We start from the raw sequence: 20,547 nt of genomic DNA on the forward strand, positions 1-20,547 counted from the left end.
ACACAAGAAAAAGAAAAGGCAGGACTGAGGAGACAGTGCAGCCGAGTAGAAGCAAGTAGTATCATAACTTTTAACAAAAATGTATCTTATTTGTGTATCACTCGGCTGTAGATCCTCAAATCATCTCTGAATTGGTGCTGACATTGTCCTTCCTTCTGGAGGGTGGCTACTTTTGTTCCCCATGGTCCCTGTGTGTGTTATAAAGTAGTCACCGCTCCAAGATCACTCCTGTGAGAAACTATAATTTCAATACAAATTAGTAAACTATGTTAGTTCATAATGAGAGTAAGCTTGGAGAGGTGGCTACTTTACAACACACACTGGGACCATGAGGAACAAAAGTAGCCACACTGCAGAAGGAAGGACAGTGTCAGCACCAATTCAGAGATGATTTGAGTATCTACAGCCGAGTGATACATAAATAAGATACATTTGTGTTAATAGTTAAGGTACTTGAATGTATTTTTATGGTTTAATGTCTGAGTTTAGTGTCACTGTAACTGCAACCCAAATAGAGGCTAAAATGACACCTTCCTCGGCTGTAAAGGATAGGAAATGTAGTTCCACTTCAACTACTTTTTAATCACAGACTAAGAACGAGCATACTTTAAATGATTGTCGGAAAAGTGTCACAATCTCTTCTCAATCATGTAATTGTATTACATTTTAAACCAGCCAAACACTATTTTAAAGATCTGTGTGTGCTCAGAGATACCACTTCTTTGCATAAAGACAAGTGAAGGATTTAATGGCCAAATGGTGACAGAAAAGATTGTTTTGGGAGAAGAGTACATGTCAAAAACTCTGCAGATAATGCTGAATAGCTTGATGTTATAAACACATACATAGACTAAAGATATCAAGTTGAAAAACGTTGGGCTGTCCACGGCAGAGCATAAGCATTAGCACTTATGCACTATTCCATACCTCCAAACCAAACACCACTAATGGGACGCTTATGAAATGTCCAGATAGTGGGATTGGCTTCATACTGCGATTGGTTAGATCTTTGTAAAGTTTGACAGGTCAAGGCTTAAAAGTTGTCCTTATTAGAAATTTGATAATGACATATGTGATAAAAACCTGAGTGCTTTGCTCCTGCATCCATACATTCAAAATGTATATATAACATATGTACATCTTCACAATATTAAATCTCATAAGTACATGCCCCAGTAGAAAAAGTTAAATAAAATATAGACAATGGGAAAGATGATCCTCGAATATGTGTCAATGGCATGATTGTTCTCAAGGATTATTCTGCCAACATTCCCTTTAATGGATTTCTTCCTTTTCACACGTGCTGCATCCAGAGTAGCCACACTGGCAGCCCGGCCGCGGGATGAGCTCTCCTCAGAATACACAGAATAGTTCAGGTCGGCATCACTGTCGTGGTAGCAGCCATCAAACGCCATGGCCTGCACTGCCTCTAAGTTCAGGGTTGTTGACGACTAGGAAGAAAATATACTTAAGTCAGTTTCATCTTTGATGACAAACTTTAATAGAACAAATGCACTTTTAACACTGTTTAGTTCCTTTCATATTTCCAGGCAAATTAAGCAAACTTTGGGAAATATTAGTTTACCCTTTTCTCTGCTACAGCTATCCCCTGAGATCTGTACTGACATTTTCAACAATTTTGACAGCTCTAATTTCCTTGCTAGATTAGTATCTGCATTGATAGTATCCCCTGTATCACTTTAAATGGTAACTGATTTTGTTCTGGTCAATTTAAATTAAGCACAACATGTTTCTGGGTTGTAGTAGTATACGAACAGACTGCACTATACAAAGAATTCCAATACTGCAGACTTTATTAAAATTCATGGCAAATCCAGTATAACAGTGAAAAAAGTGTATAAAGCAACCTCTATGAATAAGCTTGCGGGTGAAACATGTGAGAGGTTGTAACTGGTTGGGGGTGTGCAGTGCTGGCATTTGTTGCTTTATACACTTTTTTCACTGTTATACTGGATTTGCCATGAATTTTAATAAAGTCTGAAGTATTGGAATTCTTTGGATAGTGCAGTCTGTTCATATACTACTACATTCCAAGGTGGAGATGCACCTATTAGACCAGCACCTGGGGAGTCCTGATGGCGGCTAAGGAATTGGAGCGGTGAGATTTCCTTTGGCTCTACATATGTTTCTGAGTTGACCACTAAAGATGGGAAATTTATATACAAAGTTGCCAGGTTAATTTGTCTCTCCCAGTTACACACTTCTGCTTTTACCTTCTCTCTGTCTGAGGTTGGTTTATCCCCCTATAGAATATAGGTGTAGAGGAATTGCTTGTGTAGGAAAACTGTTCAGGGGGTTGTCCACTTTTTCACAATTACAACTCTTTCTGACCCACCACATGAAGAAAATAAGTCAATAAATCAATACAAAATTTGTGTTTTTCTGTAATAAAAATGAAACCTTCCCTACCACCCCCCTCTATAAAGTCTGTTATTTTACCACAATGAGCAACACAGGGCTGTTTCTGAGAGCACACTGGGCCAGTTGCAATCCCCTATTTTGGCCTCCTAGTGCCCAGTTCTGCTTTTTCCACAGGTTAGTCCTCTATAATAGATATTTCAAACACGGATTTCTGCACAAGGATGAAGTCTGACTTTTTTTTATCTCATGTTCTGTTTGATTTACCTTCCCTCTCCTCTTGAGCTGTTTCCGTTCCTCCACAGTGGTCAGGTAATTGACAGCAGCATACTCAATAACAGACAGGAACACAAATAGGAAACTGATCCACAAATAGATGTCTACAGCTTTAATGTAAGACACCTGAGGCATTGAGGCACTCACTCCCGTGATGATGGTGGACATGGTCAGTACGGTGGTGATACCTGTCAGTGAAGAAAAAGCCGTTTATGGATGAGTGGTAATTACTACAGAAATATGATCGATACAACAAAGGTTTATCCAAGTGAAAACTGGCATTCTGAGTATAGTCAGCGGGGTATATCATTACTGGTTCAAGTACAGTAGACTCTCTGCGGAATAGAAAAATGATATAAAGATGTTTCTATATTTTATATACTTGTTTCCACATCATTTGGTTTTCTTTCCTTGATTCATATGCTTCGCAGCACTTTAAAAGTTACAAATGAGCCAACTGCTTGTCCTGTTCTTCTTAACCCCACTCAAATATAACCAGTCAGATCTGCAATCTAGAGCAACACCACCACTTCCTGATAAGACACAAGCCGATGGGTATCAAAGAATGGGTAGTGTCCTGCCAAAATAGGCTGTATGGTCATACATACACTAATCTTGTCATGAAAATAATACATAAGCTACCATTTCTAACCTGCTGGTTGCTTGACTGCAGCAAGTAAGGTCAGCACCGCTGGTTGACATGCAACTAGCATTTTCGGAAGGTGGTCAGGTTCCTTTATATGAGCTTTGACATCACTGACAAAGCTGCTGTAGTTGTTCGTTAAACATCAGTCCCTACCCAAAATGAGTAGATATTCTAGAACAATGGCATTTAGGGGGCACCTCTCATGGGTTAAGGGGGACTTCTGCTTCTAAGAACAAATAGAACTGTAATTGAAAAGCACTACAAATGAGTGCTATCAAGGGCAGTTCAGACTTGTTGTTATTATTGTAATATTATTGTTATTGTGATTTGTACTATTTGTAATATTTTTAAAGGAGAACTATGGGGTCAGTGTTTTTCCCCATAGTTCTCCTTAGGGTAACGGGAGGACACAAACTAGCATCCTCCCGTTACCCTAAGCTCAGTATACCGCGAGCTACAGCTCGCGGTATACTGAGACGCCGCAGCCGGAGCGGATCCCGACGTAGATGACGGGATCCGCCCCGCTGCGTGAGTGACAGCTGGCTCTGCCTATCTAGAGGCAGAGCCAGCTGTACCCGCCCCCTCCCCCGTCCGTTCCGCCAGTCAGCGCAGGCAGATCGGAGCGGGGAGAGGGGAATCCAGCCCTCCCCCTGTCACGGCAGAGAGCCGTGACAGGATTGAGAGGTGAGCGAACCTGGTATGTGTTCGCTCACCTCCCGATCTACTGAGCCGACCTGTGACAGTCTCATTGTCACAGGTCGACTAGATTTATGAGGTGAGTGGAAATCACTCATCTCATAGTTCTCCTTTAACAACTCTTGTAAAAAAATAATAATTTGGTTGGCAACACTGTAATTAGTTTATTTAAAGACGTGGAGGGAAGACACATGGAAATAATATGTAGTAATCGAATGTAGATGAAACTGGTGGAATTGTATCATGCTTTGATGCTGTATTATGACTAGCTTATGTACACTCTTTGATCTGTTTCCAGTGTCTCTGAAAATGACTGTAACATGATATATGCTGGACTCCACTAGAGTCATGCCTTACCTAGAGATACTCTGGCTGGTACAGCTCTTCTGTCTATCCAGAAAGACACCCAAGATAGCATCACCATCAGCATTGCTGGGAAGTAGGACTGAAGCACAAAGAAGAAAATGTGCCGTCTTAGGATGAAGTTGATGAAAAGTCTATTGTACCAGCCTGGTAAACAAAGGGATCAAATGAAAAATAAATGCTTAGCCTTTTACAGAATCATTTTTTTCTTGCTTTAGGTTTGTTTTATGTTCACATTTCAACTTGACATTATTTACAATACTATTTTAAATAGGATCAGTCTGCATTAGCCAAAACCACCAATCATGATAAAATATATAAAAAAAATATATATATATATAACTGATGGCCTAAGGTAGTCCGGATATTTGGCCATCTTTACTTCATTTACTTTTGTGTTGTATATTGTTTTGGAGAAACTTATTGATTTTTTAGTTATGTGATACTCTTTATTGGCTTTCACGATGACTTTGATTCCTTCTTCATGCTTTAAACAATAGTATAAAACGCAATGAAGGCATTTAAGTCATCCTGAAAGCTTGCAAGATAAGTTAGTCAGTAATGGCTATCACCTAAACCCGAGACTTCCTGCATTCATTGATAGCTAACATGGTACACTACTTTACAATTGGTACATTACATTGCATATCAATACTGGAAATAAATAAGAGGAAATGTTACAGAACATCAGAGAAAAATCAGATTGTTATTAGCAGCTGTTTATACAGATGTGCCAAGTCACCAGGACTTCTCATGGTTGTTTTGTGTTTGGGAGACTGAGAAGATGGATTTTGGGTCCTGGCGTGAGTGGTCCTGGTTTAGTTTATGCTGCACTCTTCCTATACTTTGACTAAAAGCGCTGCCTAAGACCACAAAGTGTCTGCTATGACTTTTCACGGTCTGGGAATTCCATTCCATTCCATTATCCTGTATGGGATAACTTTCCTATTGCTATGGAGGTCCTGACCACTTGACTCGAGTATGAGCCCTGCTCACCAACTGTTCTCAGCCATGAATATAACTGATGGCCTAAGGTAGTCCGGATATTTGGCCATCTTTACTTCATTTACTTTTGTGTTGTATATTGTTTTGGAGAAACTTATTGATTTTTTAGTTATGTGATACTCTTTATTGGCTTTCACGATGACTTTGATTCCTTCTTCATGCTTTAAACAATAGTATAAAACGCAATGAAGGCATTTAAGTCATCCTGAAAGCTTGCAAGATAAGTTAGTCAGTAATGGCTATCACCTAAACCCGAGACTTCCTGCATTCATTGATAGCTAACATGGTACACTACTTTACAATTGGTACATTACATTGCATATCAATACTGGAAATAAATAAGAGGAAATGTTACAGAACATCAGAGAAAAATCAGATTGTTATTAGCAGCTGTTTATACAGATGTGCCAAGTCACCAGGACTTCTCATGGTTGTTTTGTGTTTGGGAGACTGAGAAGATGGATTTTGGGTCCTGGCGTGAGTGGTCCTGGTTTAGTTTATGCTGCACTCTTCCTATACTTTGACTAAAAGCGCTGCCTAAGACCACAAAGTGTCTGCTATGACTTTTCACGGTCTGGGAATTCCATTCCATTCCATTATCCTGTATGGGATAACTTTCCTATTGCTATGGAGGTCCTGACCACTTGACTCGAGTATGAGCCCTGCTCACCAACTGTTCTCAGCCATGCCTGCCTGCTGGCCCCCATCCAATGAGAACTCCTTGCTGGACAATAAAGCACTCCTTGGATATGTGGTTGAGGGATAAGGAGGGTTTATTCCTTTTGGCCTCTATAGCAAAGTGAACATAATCTTACAAAGAGAGTTTTTTTCTGGAAAATAGAATTAATAGGAGACATCTTAGGCAGCATTGTTTGATTTAGACAGTATGAAAGAATCATTCACTGCAAGCTCTTTGTCAGTGTTATATTAGTAGCTAAGAAGTGTCACCTATTTTATTTGTCTTGCCATTTGATCTGGGAATGTTAGAAAGTGTACAGCTAGATCACGAAAGAGACAAAATCGAATTAAATGGTAAGTTTTCTTTAATAGTTACCTGTGCTGCTGTATAGTGCCAGTCCACTAGAAGCACTGAACTCTTCAATGAAAAACTGGGACAATGAGATGTGTTCATCAGTTTTCAGAGACTCGTTTCCATGCTTCCAATAAAGCATTAGGTCATCTTCATTGTAAGCATCTGTGAGAAATCAGAAGACGAATGATGAAATAGGACTTTTCTTAGGCAAAGGTAATTGATTGCTTATGAAAATTGAAAAATGAACTAACATACTGTATCTGTCATTCTTCAAATTCATGAGAATAAAGAAGTCTACCATTTTATATGTATATCACCATTTCCAGTTCTACAGAGACAGGTTCATTGTTCGAGTGGGTTCTGACATAGCTACCTCACTTTCTAATACTACCTATAGCATAACAGCTCCCCTGTGCCTCCTTTGTCAACCACCCAATCTCCTCAGTGACATTCACTGATAAGGGTTAAGACCTCACACAGTTGTCAGCTCCCCTGTTGAACGTAATAAGCTAATGATTTTAAATCATGAAACAGGCCATCCTGTTAATGAATGTTAAACCTGTTAAAGGGGTTCTAAACCCTCCGTTTTTTTTGCCTATATCTCCTGCTAGCAAGTAGGAGATATAGGCAAGAAGTCTTAAAAAAAACAAAAACGCTCGTTACCGCTGCGCGCTCCCGCGCCAAGAATCAGGAACTGCTCGTACGGCTGCAAAGGATCTTGGGGCGGCGCAGTTCCGATTCTCGGCCGGGAGACGAGCAGAGACGCAAGGTAAGTCTATGGACGCGTGCACCCGCATGCAGACACCGCTGGATCGGAGGGACAGAGCAGTCAGCGCTGGATCGGAGAGCCGCCGCAGTGCTGGAGGGACAGATGAAAACATGTGGAAAGAAGAAGATCGGTTTAAGAGACATCCTTTAAGGTAAGTGCTAACATTAACATGGGGGGGGAACAAAAAATTACTTTAATGTCACTTTAATGGAACTCTACTGTGTCCTGGATCACCTGTTTAACTTTTAGATTGCTCAATATCTCTGCCTGCTTTATTTATTACTGGATTACTATGTGCTCATTACTCAGAGGGGTGATGAGCACAAAGGGAACACTTTTCACCAGTGATTGTTTATGGTCCAGTGAAGGTGGGGAACAAACATAGATAACTACAATATTGACAATATTGCTGTATGGTCAATAAATTCACCTATTCATAAAAGAACTCAGAGTCTCATCCTGGGTTGACAACAACAAACCTATAAAGATGCTAGTACATTCGTTTTAAGTCAAATACAACAACATTCTCACTGTCAGCTTGATAAAGGGGACGTCTGTGTTCCTGAAACGTGCATTATTTTTTTTATGATACTTCATTAAAACGTATTTAAATTTTTACAGTAAAATCCATTTATGCATGAATTTTAACACCGCATAGCTTCAGTTTTGGCACTATTTTCCAGCATACGTAATGAACAAACCTACTTACAACTTTCCAGTTCCAAGGAGCAGTTCTGTGTGTCTAGAGGAAATCTGCTGAAATCCATGAAGCACATAGCAGAGACCGTTATCCTGAAATAAAAAGAGGGACCATATAAATAATCAATAGTACAGCAGGCTTACTGTTAATATCAATATGTATTATAGGGGCAAGGAGGAGAAGCACTAAAAACTACAAGGGCTATTCACAAAAGGGTGAAGAGTTTGGAGAAGGCAGGAGAAGTGAACAATCTAGGACAACATAGCTGATTTGGAAAAATTATCCAATTCAGCTCACTTTCTAGTTCAGCTAGAGTGTTCACGTATACAGCCTTCTCCAAACTCTTCACTTTTTTTGTGAATAGCCCTGTATATTTCATATATTAGCATCATTTGACACTTAAAGCAGAAGTAAAGCCTCATTTGATTGTAGCCTAAGACTGCTTTAAAGGGTTGTTAAACCCTCCGGGTTTTTTTTTTGCATATATCTACTGCTAGCAAGCAGTAGAAATATGCAATAACGTTAAAAAAAACGCTTTAAAAGAGGATAATACTTACCTGTGTCTTCGCCGCGCACTCCCGTTCAAAAATCTGAAAAATCTCAGGCCGCCGCAAAGGATCATGGGGCGGGCACATGCGCAGTTCAGATTTTCGGCCGGGAGACGGGGAGAGACACAAGGTAAGTCTATGGACAGCGTGCACCCGCATGCAGACACCGTGGGACAGGAAGTGCCAGCAAGCCCGGAGGAGTCAGCGCTGGATCGGAGACCCGCCGCAGCGCTGGAGGGACAGATAAAAATGACAGGAAAGAAGAGGAAGATCGGATTAAGAAACATCATTTAAGGTAAGTGCTTACACTAACATTGGGGGGAGGGAAAAAAATATATACTTTAATGTCACTTTAAGGGTATATGATTTTATACCACCATACAAGGGATTATTACTAATGAACTATTTGAAAAAGGAACAGTCACTCAAGTTTTCTAAGGTCAGTTGGTTACTCTGGAGGGCATATTAAAAAGGATTTATAAACAAAAGAGGTGTTATTTAACTGCTGTGCTTCTGAAGCAAATTGCTGGTCTTTACTAGTATAACTTTGGGAAAGTGATAAATCCCCAAAGATATGACCTGCCACTCTGAAGACCTGTGCTCTGTATCTCCTTAATCTGTGCAGTATATGGGTGTTCGCATCACTGACCTAGGAAAAGAAGAAGGACAATTTAGTTAATGGTTGTATATGTCATGTGTCTACTGTAATTTGTGAACGGCCCGTCCAGTGCATCATGGGGCCCATTTTTTCCCGACATTCATAATTATAGTAATTATCTAACAGGAAATAATAGAACACCAGCCATCTAAAGAGTGGGCACATTCTTCCCCATATAGAAGCTGCACAAGGATCCTGAGCTTTGATATCAGATATCTACCATCAACAATGAGGCTGAGCACCGCTACTGGAACACCTGGGAGAAAGCCACTATGGTATATTCAACTCTAATGTCTCACTGGACCCAGCATATCACATCTTTGACTAGCACTTGGCCAGATTTTTTTATTTCGGGAAGTTTCTCAGTGTCAAACTTCTAAACGTGAATAAATTCTCAATTGATGACTCAATTGATAAGAGGTAAAGTCGGATCTATTATAGCACCAATACATCTTCATGCAATGCAGTCGGAGTATTTTATAGATCAGTGTTCACTTGTTAGCATATGCAAGCAGTTGTTTTTTTTCCGTTTATAAAACCGGAGTGGCAGAAAAATGAGAAGTGGACAGCTGGTGCATTTTCCTGTAGGGATATAACGTTTAATATAATAAGCTGTCTTTGTGGGGGCTACCCCTGCATGGGATTAAACAGGATTTTAATAGCAGAGCTCGTGGACCTCCAGGGTAATCTGAGGATAATATACATGATGGATGTATATTTTATGTCACCACCCACTTTCTTAATCAATTACATTAAAGTGTGCCATTACTAGTTTTAAGCTAAGTATTAAAAAACATGGTTTAAACTATAGTTTTGTTCTTGAAATTAAAAATATATTGGGAATGATCTGCTGGTGACTAATAACACTGTATGTCCTAACAAAGGGTTAAAGATCTAGAAGCATTGTATGTTAATAAGAGCTCAGTCTGTCCCAGGGTTTGTCCCTCTATTTCCACTTTCGAGGTCAGAGTAACCTGGAATCTGCACAAAGGCCTTCCCCCAAAAAATATCTAAAAGGTAAGAAATATTTGGAAAAAATATTTTAAAGAATGCTGTGTGAATGGGGACACATAACAAACATAAAGTGGGGTTTTCTCCAATTTAACTGCAAAAGTGCAAATGCACTTTGAGTTTAAGGGAACTTAAAAAAACACAAAAAAATTTATTAAGATGGGAGGAAAGAAACAAACATAAGGAAAACAGAGTTGGAGCAATCTTATTTCTGTTTCAGCTGCTGGTGATGGTGCAATTAAAGTGTTTCTAAAGCCATTGAAGAGAATATAGCTGGCATTAACTCCATATAAAGGGAGACACAGCTGGGTCTCAGGGTCCACGGAGTACCGACATTTTTTTTTTCTGTACTCGCCGATACCAAATACCGATACCGGAATTCTCATTAAAGCGGACCTTTACCCATATCTTTAAAATAACAGCAAACACACTTTTATAAATGTTTCATAATGACAATCTACAAACACAGACTTCTAGACAATTGCCGGCTTTGTATTCTTTGCATAACTTATTTCTCTTTTCTTCCCAGTCTGACAGTGGCCATGTTATCTAAAGGCAGATTACTAGCTCTCCTGAAAATATGGCACATGTGACCATGCGCATCATCTCAGGGGAGGAAAATGCTTTTCACTGAGATGAGATTTCCCAGCAATGCTCTGATGATGACAATGCAATCCCAGTGTGCATTGCTTTGCCAAACTAAAGTCATTTTCACTTTCAAAGCAGGAAGTGAATGTTCTGCAAGTGTAAGTATTTCACAATCACAGCATTTTACACCTGACATGTCTATGTTATTATTAATCATCATACATAGAGGGATGCATTTATAGAATTTGATTTTTGAGTGTAAAGGTCGGCTTTAAGAAAGCTGGGCGGTGTATAATGACTCACTGCCCAGCTTCCTGATTAGCCAGGAGGCCGGGCGGCATGTAATGACTCACTGATTAGCAGGGAAGCCGTCTCTATGCTCCCTCGTCACCAGATGACAAGGAAGCATGGAGCCAGCTTTCTGGCCAATCAGGAGGCCAGGCGGCGAGTAATGATTCCCCGCCTGGCTTCCTGATTGGCCAGCTTCCCGACCAATCAGGAAGCTGGGCAGCGAGTCATTAACTGCTCCCCCGGCCTCCTGATTGGCCAGAAAGCTGGCTCCATGCTTCCTTGTCACCAGGTGATGAAGAAGCATGGAGCTGGATTTCTGGCCAATCAGGAGGCCGGGGGAGCAGTTAATGACTCGCTGCCCAGCTTCCTGATTGGCCAGCTTCCCGACCAATCAGGAAGCCGGGCGATATATAATTAGCCTATTGATATATAATTTCAATACAAATTAGCAAGGTGCAAGCTTGGAGTGGTGGCTACAGGGACCATGGGGAACAAAGGTAGCCACCCTCTAGAAGGAAGCAACGTGTCAGCACAAATAGTTAAGGTACTTGAATGCATTTTTAAGATTTTAACTCCTTACTTTAATGTCACTTAAAGAAAGGAGGATTAGGATGACCGGCAAACAAGATTTGTCCAATTTGGGTGAAAGGTCCGCTTTAAAAAAAAAAAGCATTTTTACTTTGATTCTACATCTGCATTTTTATCAGACTCAGTGTCAGTGAAGTTACCACCCCAAGTGTTTGTCTTGCTGTGTGTTGTTTGTTTCCCTGTTGGAGAGTTCCCCTCACTTCCTGTCTGGTAAAAGGCTGTCCCCAGAACAGGAATTGAGGAAAAATAGGACAGCAATAAAACCTGACAGGGGGGTGGGGGGGAATTCTCCAACATATAAATGAGGGAACGCCTGTGGCGGCCCTACAGGTTATGCGGCCTCCCAAGAACAGCTATATAAAGAGCAAGGAACCTTGAATGACCAATATATAGCTACGTGTTTCCTTTTTAATACTGCAAACACAGAATCTGGCACAGGGAAGTCTTCCAGCACCATCTTCCTTTACTGCTACGAGATTCCATGTATGACCAAATACCAAGAGCTGCAAAGGAAGCTGACGCTAAAAGATATGAAAAGGTGTGTCCTTTAGCACACAGAAATCTGTATCTATTATGAAAAGGACTCCTCAGGCCAAAGGTTCAAAGGTCTCCCATGGTTGTATGCACATTTGATTAGTTTAGAGATTTTGCAGATCTGCTTCTCAGCTACAAGATATTTTTGGTGGGCTCCATTACATTTCATGTCCACCTTCTCCAGGACCTACTCCCAACTGCACTTCCATAGAACCTTTGGAGAATTTTTTTGCCCCAGCTGGTTCCTCTAATTTAAATCAACAACTCCAATATAAAGTAACAATGTTATTCCAAATTCTTCCTTGTAAACCAAAGTTCTTGCCCTGCCGTGGAAAGAAAACTCAACCTGCAATAAAATGCTATTTCCTCGTTTTGTTCTACTTTACTCCTTTAGTGATTACTCATGGCTCAGGCTTTTGACTGGTTGGGCCACATCTAAAAATTCAACTCACTTTTCATTGCTACAGGCTAGTGTAATGTATAAACATTTTTAGCATCTGCCCTCATCTGCTTATCATTCTATTTTTCACAGATCTATGTAGTAAGATTCCAAACTTTGCCATAACACTTTGTAATAATTCCAGCCATTTCTCTTGCCTAAAGGGCGGGAGCAGCTGTTTATTATATTTATGTTATCCAGGCTCCCATAGGGAACATTCTTTTTGCATGTATGTGTTTACAACATATGGAGAGCAAAGTTAGCCACACAGTCTGACTCCTATGGAGTCAGCAGGTCTATCAATTGGAAAAAAAATATATGCAATCATTTCCGTAATGAAAAATGTTAATCAGTCACTCAGCACGAAGTAAGACAATCTGCAGTCCTCTTACCTTAGGCTGAATAGCACATTCCCATCTGGATATACACGCAGCATGATGTTTTCCATCGTGGTATCATGTATAAATGATCTTTTGGAATGGACAAAAAATACATCTGGCACCCAAATCTTTTTGATTAGTCTTCCATCAAATGTCATGCTTCTGTTGTTGGTACTCTGGAAAGACAGCCTTTCATCTTTCCAGTAATGTCTGAGGTATAAGGTCATTGTAAAATCCTTCAGAGGCCCGCAGAAACCGATAAGGAAATACAATTACTTCACTTAAACAACAGATGCATAAATATCTATATGTTATAACAATACACTTGGTAGTTCAACCGTCAAAATCCAGTCCCTTTACCAGGGCCGGCCTTAGGGGTGTGCGAGCAGTGCGGCCGCACAGGGCGCCATGGCAACAAAAATAATTAATTTTTTTTTAGTCCCCCCCCATACATATACGCATGCAAACATGCGTCGGATGTGCATACGTGTGAAAACGACGATTTCGCCCATTACGCCGCACATGTTACATATCGCCGCGAACATCGGAATGAGAGCAATAAGTCTAGGGCTATCAATCACTGATAACACTAAACTGATGAGCGGTAAAAGCTTTTAAAGCGTCACCTATGGTCAATTTTGGGCATGGTAATTTTTTGCGATTTTGCGGGTGCGCGCAATTTTAAAGCACGACATGGTGGGTGTCTATTTACCCGACGTGACCCCGTCTTTTATATTTTACCAAAAATATGGGTGATACATGGGTGTGGTTACTGGGGGTGTGGCCACTAAAGGGTGTGACCACGGAGGGGTGTGGTCACTGAGGGGCGCTGTCAAGCTTTCTTGCACAGGGTGCCTAAAGGCCTAAGGCCGACCCTGGTTGGAGTACACCCAAGGTGCCATAGTAAAGACAGTAGGACAGCACTGTAAGGTATTGATAGGTGGTATCACATGCCCCCACCTTGTTAGGAAAAGGTGCTCTGATCTACGATCCAATATAGATTGTCTCCTATACTCCTTAGTACCAAGTATAGGAGAATTTCTAACTCACATGGCTCTGGGATATATGGTTTCTTCTAGGGTTTAAAAATGTTTTAAATGTATGTCAACTTTTGATATAGAACTGGTATTAAATGATCAATAGAGATTTTATTTGAAAAAATTTTGAACCACCCAAAAAACTCCTGGTCCATATGTTCTCTTGTTATTAGTTTCATTTTGAAGATTTATATAGATTTACATATACCTATTTTTTCAGAAATTTTAAAGGATAAAAGATAAAATATAATGGTTTTTGGTCAGTTATTATTTTTGTAAATTGATATGTTTTACCTGTTTTTTTTATATTTATATACATTAAAGATAGATTTGCGCAGGGACTGTGCTTGGCCCCCCTCAGGCTCACGCACCGGCTGCACAGGCGGTAGGTCTGCCCTTGCGCATAAGGCTGGGGTGGGTGGCGGGGCGTGCAGTTTGATCCAGTCCTGGCCCCTCTCCCCCAGGCTCGTGCGGTAGTTACCCTGCTGGTGGCACCCATCCATAATGCAGCTCCTCCCCTGGAAACCCCCCCTAGTTTTGGCCATGGGTGGATCCATGTTTACAGCAATGCAGAATGGCACAGGCTATAGAGGATTCAACATCCTAGCAATACTTTATACAGCAATAACATTTCTGTATAAAGTACTGCAGAGATTTGTAGTATTCTATAGAGCGTGCCATTCTGCATTGCTGCAATGCAGAATGGCACCTGCTATAGAGCACTACAAAATACATGCAAAAAACACCAGAACACAGTGGAATGTACATGAAAGTCAATTGAGATTTAAAAATGCACCAGAATTCACTAGAACACATCCAAAACGCACCAGACTCATCCAGATCTGGTCTGGAGATGGTGTGAACAAGCCCTAAATCTTTCCAGTGGGAACCCAGACTGCAGTAAAGTCCTGACACTTCTAACCACTCAGAGATCTCAAAAATTGACTTTAAAAATCAAAATAACTTTTCTACTACCCAGCAAGATAGGGCAATCATGTTGTTTTCATATTCAATGTAGTTATAGTAACATAAACAGTAAAACGTTCAATGTAATGAAGAGCATAATTCTTTCTAAGTTCATGTTTACCACATTTAGGTTAAAAAATTATATAACTTACCATATCCACTTCTGAAATGCTGTCTATGCTTTCTATCTGTACATCAATGCCAACGGGAATCGCTGAGCCTTCAAGGAAAAATATTTTCAGTTGTATAAAGATCAATATTATGGTATATCTTCTGCATTACATCTGCACATGTTATGCACTTTACTAAATTCATTTGGTACAACTACATTCGAATAGAAGCTATATAATGTTTATCTGATATAATCTAAAAACAAAAATGAATTTTGTGTTATTGTACCTTTGTGGTACATCGAACATTTTAGATGATCTTATAATTCTAGTTTTGCATAGATAGTGAATATTAATCAATGTTGTCCTGGGAGAGTTTACAGTTAGCAATGCATATCAGACTATGTAGTGTTAATTGTCAGACATCTTAATAAATGTGGCTGTAATGCCTGCCAGTTAAGCCCCTTTCTGAGGTTGTGGTGTCTGACGTGTGATGAATTTTGTTTCAGACATTGTAAGGCTCCCAACAGACATCACAAGGCGGTGAGATGTGCAGACGTTCTGACCTCCCTCCATAAACTTGCAAGGTCAAGTCTGCTGCTTAGGAAATGTATGTCAATGGAGAAGGGAGGGAGGCGGAGGTAATACTTACAGGGAGGTGTGCAACACCAATTGGGACAGCTTTTCTAACATCCCTGCTTTATTTTCACACCTACAGCAGTTGTTAGCACAGAGAAAGGGCTGTTGACATGAGACCGTTGCCCACATTGGGAGGTAATGTGCTTTTTTTCTGTGCTCTCCAATCCCTGAGATGGCGCTTAGAATATTTCAGAGAGAGAGAGAGCAACTGTACCATTAGCTTAATGCCTAAAGACTGTGCCAACTATTTACTAAATTGAGTTAGTGACAAATTGTGGTCTAGTAAACTTCACTTGCAGTGGCTAATTCCATTCGGAAAATACCCAATGCAGTTTTTTGAGAGCAAACATTCCTATTTGTCAGATTTGACCTGTACCATGGATGTCCACAACTGTTGCTAGCTACAGGCGCAAGTGTTCCGCTTCAAGTAGGCCTTGGGCTTAGGAAATTGCCGAAATGCATTTGGTGAATGTGTATGCTTGTGCCCATGGAAAGGGAAATGGAAGCACTGTAGGCCGTCTCCTTGGTAAACTCTGCCATTGGGCATTGGGGTAGGCCTACAAATATACAAATGTCCCAATGATAAATAGGGTTTTTTGGCAAATGCTCTCTTGTGTCTGTAGGTTCTTTAACCACTTGCTGACCGGGGTGTTTACACCCCCTTCCTGTCCAGGCCATTTTTCAGTATTCAGCGATTGACGTTTATTCCGTCATGCAACGCTGTACTGAAATGAATTTTATACCATTTTTTGTGGACAGATAGAGCTTTCTTTTGGTGGTATTTAATCACCACTGGGGTTTTTTGTTATTTTTTATATAACAAAAAAAGTACCAAATATTTTTTTTACAAAATGGTTTTCCCTTTATTATTTTAGGAAACAATTATTTTTACTCATTTTTTTGGTAAAATATAAAAGGCAGCGTCATGTCGGGTAAATAGACACCAAACATGCCAAGCCTTAAAATTGCGTGTGCCCGTGAAATCGCAAAAAAACACCATAGCCAAAATTGGCCATAGGCGACGCTTTAAAAGATTTTACCACTTATCAGTGTAGTGTTATCAGTGATTGATGGCCCTAGAATTATTGCTCTCATTGCGACGTTCGCGGCGATATGTAACACGTGCAGCATAATTGGAGCAATCGTCGTTTTTGCATGTAGGCACTGTAATGCATTTTTGCGCATCTATGTGGGGGTGGGGGACTTTAAAAACATTTTGTGGGTTTATTTTTGTTTTGTGTGTCTAAATATGTATTTATTTTGTGAGCAATTTTTTTTTTACACTTAACTTTATTGTTATCACATAGGGTGCTCCTATATGATAACAGGTCCCCTTTATGGAGACATCAGGGGTCTCAAAGACCCCTAATATCACCTAGGGACCCCCAGAGAAGCTGATGAAGCACAGATCTGCTTCATCAGCTTCTCTCCGGTTTCTGTACCGGAGAGTGACAGAGGAATGCGGAAGTGATGTAATATACATCACTTCCTGCATTCAGAGACTGGGATGAGAGCGGAGGGAGATCGGGGGCTTATCTCCCTCCATTCTCGGTGCACAGAGAGACATCGCCCGGGACGGATGGACACCCGGGATCGCGGGGACGACGGTGGCGGCAACGGCGGCAGGGACAGCAACGGCGACGAGAGGTAAGGAGGGGGGGAGGGTGGGGACGCACCCTCACTTGCATCATACAAGCGATCGGGTGTCTTTACAGACGCCGGACCGCTTATATGTAAACGGCAATCGCTAGCCGTTTAAAATCCTGGCGGGTTCCCGCTCGTGTGCTAGAGCCTGGCTTTTCAGGTTCGTCCAGGTTTTCCTGATTGTAGCTGGGATCTGGAGCTCTGGAGATTTCGTAGAGCTCTGGGTGAAATGAGATCTCCAGTCCTGGGGCCAGGTGTTGCCAGGTGTTGCCAATGACCAGCCTGGGCTGATCAGGTGGCTGAGAGCAGCCTCATTAGGAAGCCCGCCCAGTGCTCAGAGGAGTGTTGGTGTTGTTGAGTTGGAGTTGTGTGTGTGCAGGAAGCACACAGGCAGACTCAGGTGCGTGCTGGACGCACATGGAACAGACGGGGGGAGGCTGGGAGAGGTCAGGAAGGTCGGTGACCCAAGGGACCTGTTAGACGCACTTCGGGGAGAGCAGTGTGAGTGCCCACGAGGGGAGAGGTCAGGAAGGTCGGTGATCCTAGGACCTGCTGGACACATTGCTGGGAGAGCACAGAGGTGCTGAGAGGCTTAGAGCTGAGGAAAGCTACTGAGCAATATAGGAACTGTATCTGCTGAAGAAGGCCGATTATCCTGAAAAGTGCGTGAAATGTTGGCCTTTATGTGAACAGGGGAAGGCTACCCCATGGATGACCAGATACTTTGTGGTTGCCCTTTTAATAAACTGTGTTTTATTTGACTTACCTGGACTACAGTGGAGTGTCCTTGTTACATTGGTTTCGAGTTCTTGGCTTTTTAAAGCGGACCTTTACCCACTTTCACTAAAAATCACATCAGTGTTTAGCTCTGTAAGCTGATATGAAATCATCTTACATTCATTTGTTAAATATACATATTTTTCTTTTAATTACATATATTGATTTTCCACTTCCTTGTCATCTTAGGCATTAATGATGTAGCCTGTGCCTAAGAGTTGCATCTTGGGAAGGTTACATCACAGTGCATTGATGGGAAATCTCATCTGTAAACTGCAAAACCTTGCAAGATCTCAGGAAAAGGCATTTTTCCCCCTGAGATGATGTGCATGGTCACATGTCTTAGTCACATATACCTCACTTTTGCATAATCAGTAATAGGCCCAGTTCACATGGTGTATCGATCAAGCCTGCTGGCAGTTTTTCAGGAGGACCTGATTGGAAAATCAATGTAATAAACCTATGGAGAGTTGCATGTAAAAGTAGATGTGATTGCCTCTGAGTCTGTCTAGGTCTGAAAAAAACGTAACTGGCTGATGACCAAGACAAAATAGTTATCTCCACGAGATCTCATATTAAGGTGTGTGCATATGTACCAACATGTGCATGTATGTCCATAAGAGTACATCCATCACAAGAACGTGAGCTGAAGTACATGCACATGTAACATATACTTGCTGTGACCAGCCTAATATACTAACTAAGGTGCTGAGAGCAGGGCCAGAGAGATCTAGACTGTTCATACAAAGATTTGAAAGGTATAGCATACTAGTGGTCACGAAGGCATTCAATTTATATCATGTTTAGGCTTGGTCTTACCTCCAAATCCAGGTCTCATCGCAAAATCATGGTCATCTATGCGCAAAAGCTGCTCTGATTTGACCTGGCGAACTTTAGTGCCGTCTATTCTCTTCATTTTACTGTAACATAAAATTCAAACATTGTTAGTGATTGTATGTTATCGTTAGCAAAATAATACTACGTCTAAATTAAAGCCATTCACCAAATTGCTGTTACATAAGGCAGCTGTGCGCAGCCTGCCTATGAACAAGCAGATACCCGAGAATGATGGGTGGGGAAACATCTGCCCATCCTTTAATGAATAGCTTGATTGCCACAACACATCACTTTTCATCCTGTCCTCATCCCCATAGAGAAGGGTTCCTTAAACGTTGTAATCCAAATAGGAAAATTGTTACTGTACTGGAACCCAAGAAATACAAACACAAATGACAATGGCTGGACAATGAAAAATGAACACACAAAGAGTAAATATATTTGCTGTCGTTCAGGTTCAAAATTTCTTCTAGTTTGTAAAACAGGAAAGTAAAAAAATGTTAAAGTGGAAGTAAAGCTTAAAAAAAAAAGTAACAGGTAGGGTTTTTATGACAGAAGACACTCTGCTGCCTCCCTACCTGCCAGCGTTTGTGCCACTTAGTATCTTACTATGTGATTAGTACTTAGTATCACAGGCTCAGCAAGGTCCTGTGCCGAAATTAAGTAACTCCTGTGCGCATGCAGTTATATCACCTGGCCCAGCTAATTAATAGGCTGAAGATGGAAGCACCGGCAGCATTTCTGGAGGGGATCGCCAATAAGGTAGGTCTGCCATAGTGCTGTACATACTAGCACATTATGGCAAACAATTCCTGGGAGCAAAAAATCATAGCCATAGTTTGGCGGTTTACTACCACTTTGATAAATCAATAGGTATAATTTATAACTGAATAGATTTCAATGTAATTGCTTTTACATATACAAATATTTAATGTGGAACAACAGGATGATATAAAACACATACATTAATACAGCACTGTACTCCTAATACATCAGGATTTTATTTCAAATGCAAGTAGTGTAACAACCTAAATTAATCTTGCTATCAGCCTCTTGCGGTGTACAGCAGAGCTACGACCTTGTCTATGTAATTTCCGCTGCTCTCTGCCCCACATATGCTGTAGTTCCCCATACGTGTCTAGATAATACAATTTGGGTTTCAGTCCAGCTGAGTAAAGTAGCTAAATTGCCCCCCCCCCCACCAACTCTGGAAAGGTATAATCCCAATGTTGAGAGCATGTGACCTGGTATGGTTCAGTGGGGGGAGCTGACCTGACCACCCTATCTGCATGCCTGGGTAAGGGTTTGGTTTGAATTGTAGGGGAAACCCATGCCTTTGTTATTTCCTGTTTTTTTGTACACATTTTTTGTAAATTATGTGTATTGTTCTATTAAGGGGGGGAAAAAGTGTGGAGTCCCCCTATACATTAATAAAACCTCCTTATGCAGACATGCAGTAAGCATGCAGCTGCCCCTGCCTCCTGAATCATAGCAGGCTACATGCCCTCAACATTGAGAGAGAACCTTGCAAGGGGGGCAGCACAGTTTTCAACGCCTTGAAACGCACTTCATTCGTAAATGGGCCCCGTCTTCACATCCTGTACCCTAAAAGGAAGTTGGGGGGGGGGGGGCA

The 20,547-nt window shown here is 41.1% G+C and overlaps 1 protein-coding gene across 1 annotated transcript in view; it reads right to left on the minus strand.

Moving 5' to 3' along the window:
• Positions 1 to 1,157: 1,157 nt before the first annotated feature.
• The window catches only part of GABRR3 (gamma-aminobutyric acid type A receptor rho3 subunit), a 26,488-nt gene continuing 7,098 nt past the window's right edge, over positions 1,158 to 20,547 (minus strand). Inside the window, exons 2-9 of the mRNA XM_018568829.1 lie at positions 18,897 to 18,997; positions 15,060 to 15,127; positions 12,917 to 13,140; positions 7,877 to 7,959; positions 6,420 to 6,560; positions 4,355 to 4,507; positions 2,647 to 2,843; positions 1,158 to 1,451 (exon numbers count right to left, since the gene is read on the minus strand). Coding sequence (XP_018424331.1) covers positions 1,158 to 1,451; positions 2,647 to 2,843; positions 4,355 to 4,507; positions 6,420 to 6,560; positions 7,877 to 7,959; positions 12,917 to 13,140; positions 15,060 to 15,127; positions 18,897 to 18,997 — 1,261 coding nt within the window. The remainder of the gene's footprint in view (positions 1,452 to 2,646; positions 2,844 to 4,354; positions 4,508 to 6,419; positions 6,561 to 7,876; positions 7,960 to 12,916; positions 13,141 to 15,059; positions 15,128 to 18,896; positions 18,998 to 20,547) is intronic.

The sequence above is a fragment of the Nanorana parkeri genome, unplaced genomic scaffold (assembly GCF_000935625.1).
Source record: "Nanorana parkeri isolate BGI_ZX_2015 unplaced genomic scaffold, ASM93562v1 scaffold1250, whole genome shotgun sequence".
NCBI lineage: Eukaryota > Metazoa > Chordata > Amphibia > Anura > Dicroglossidae > Nanorana > Nanorana parkeri.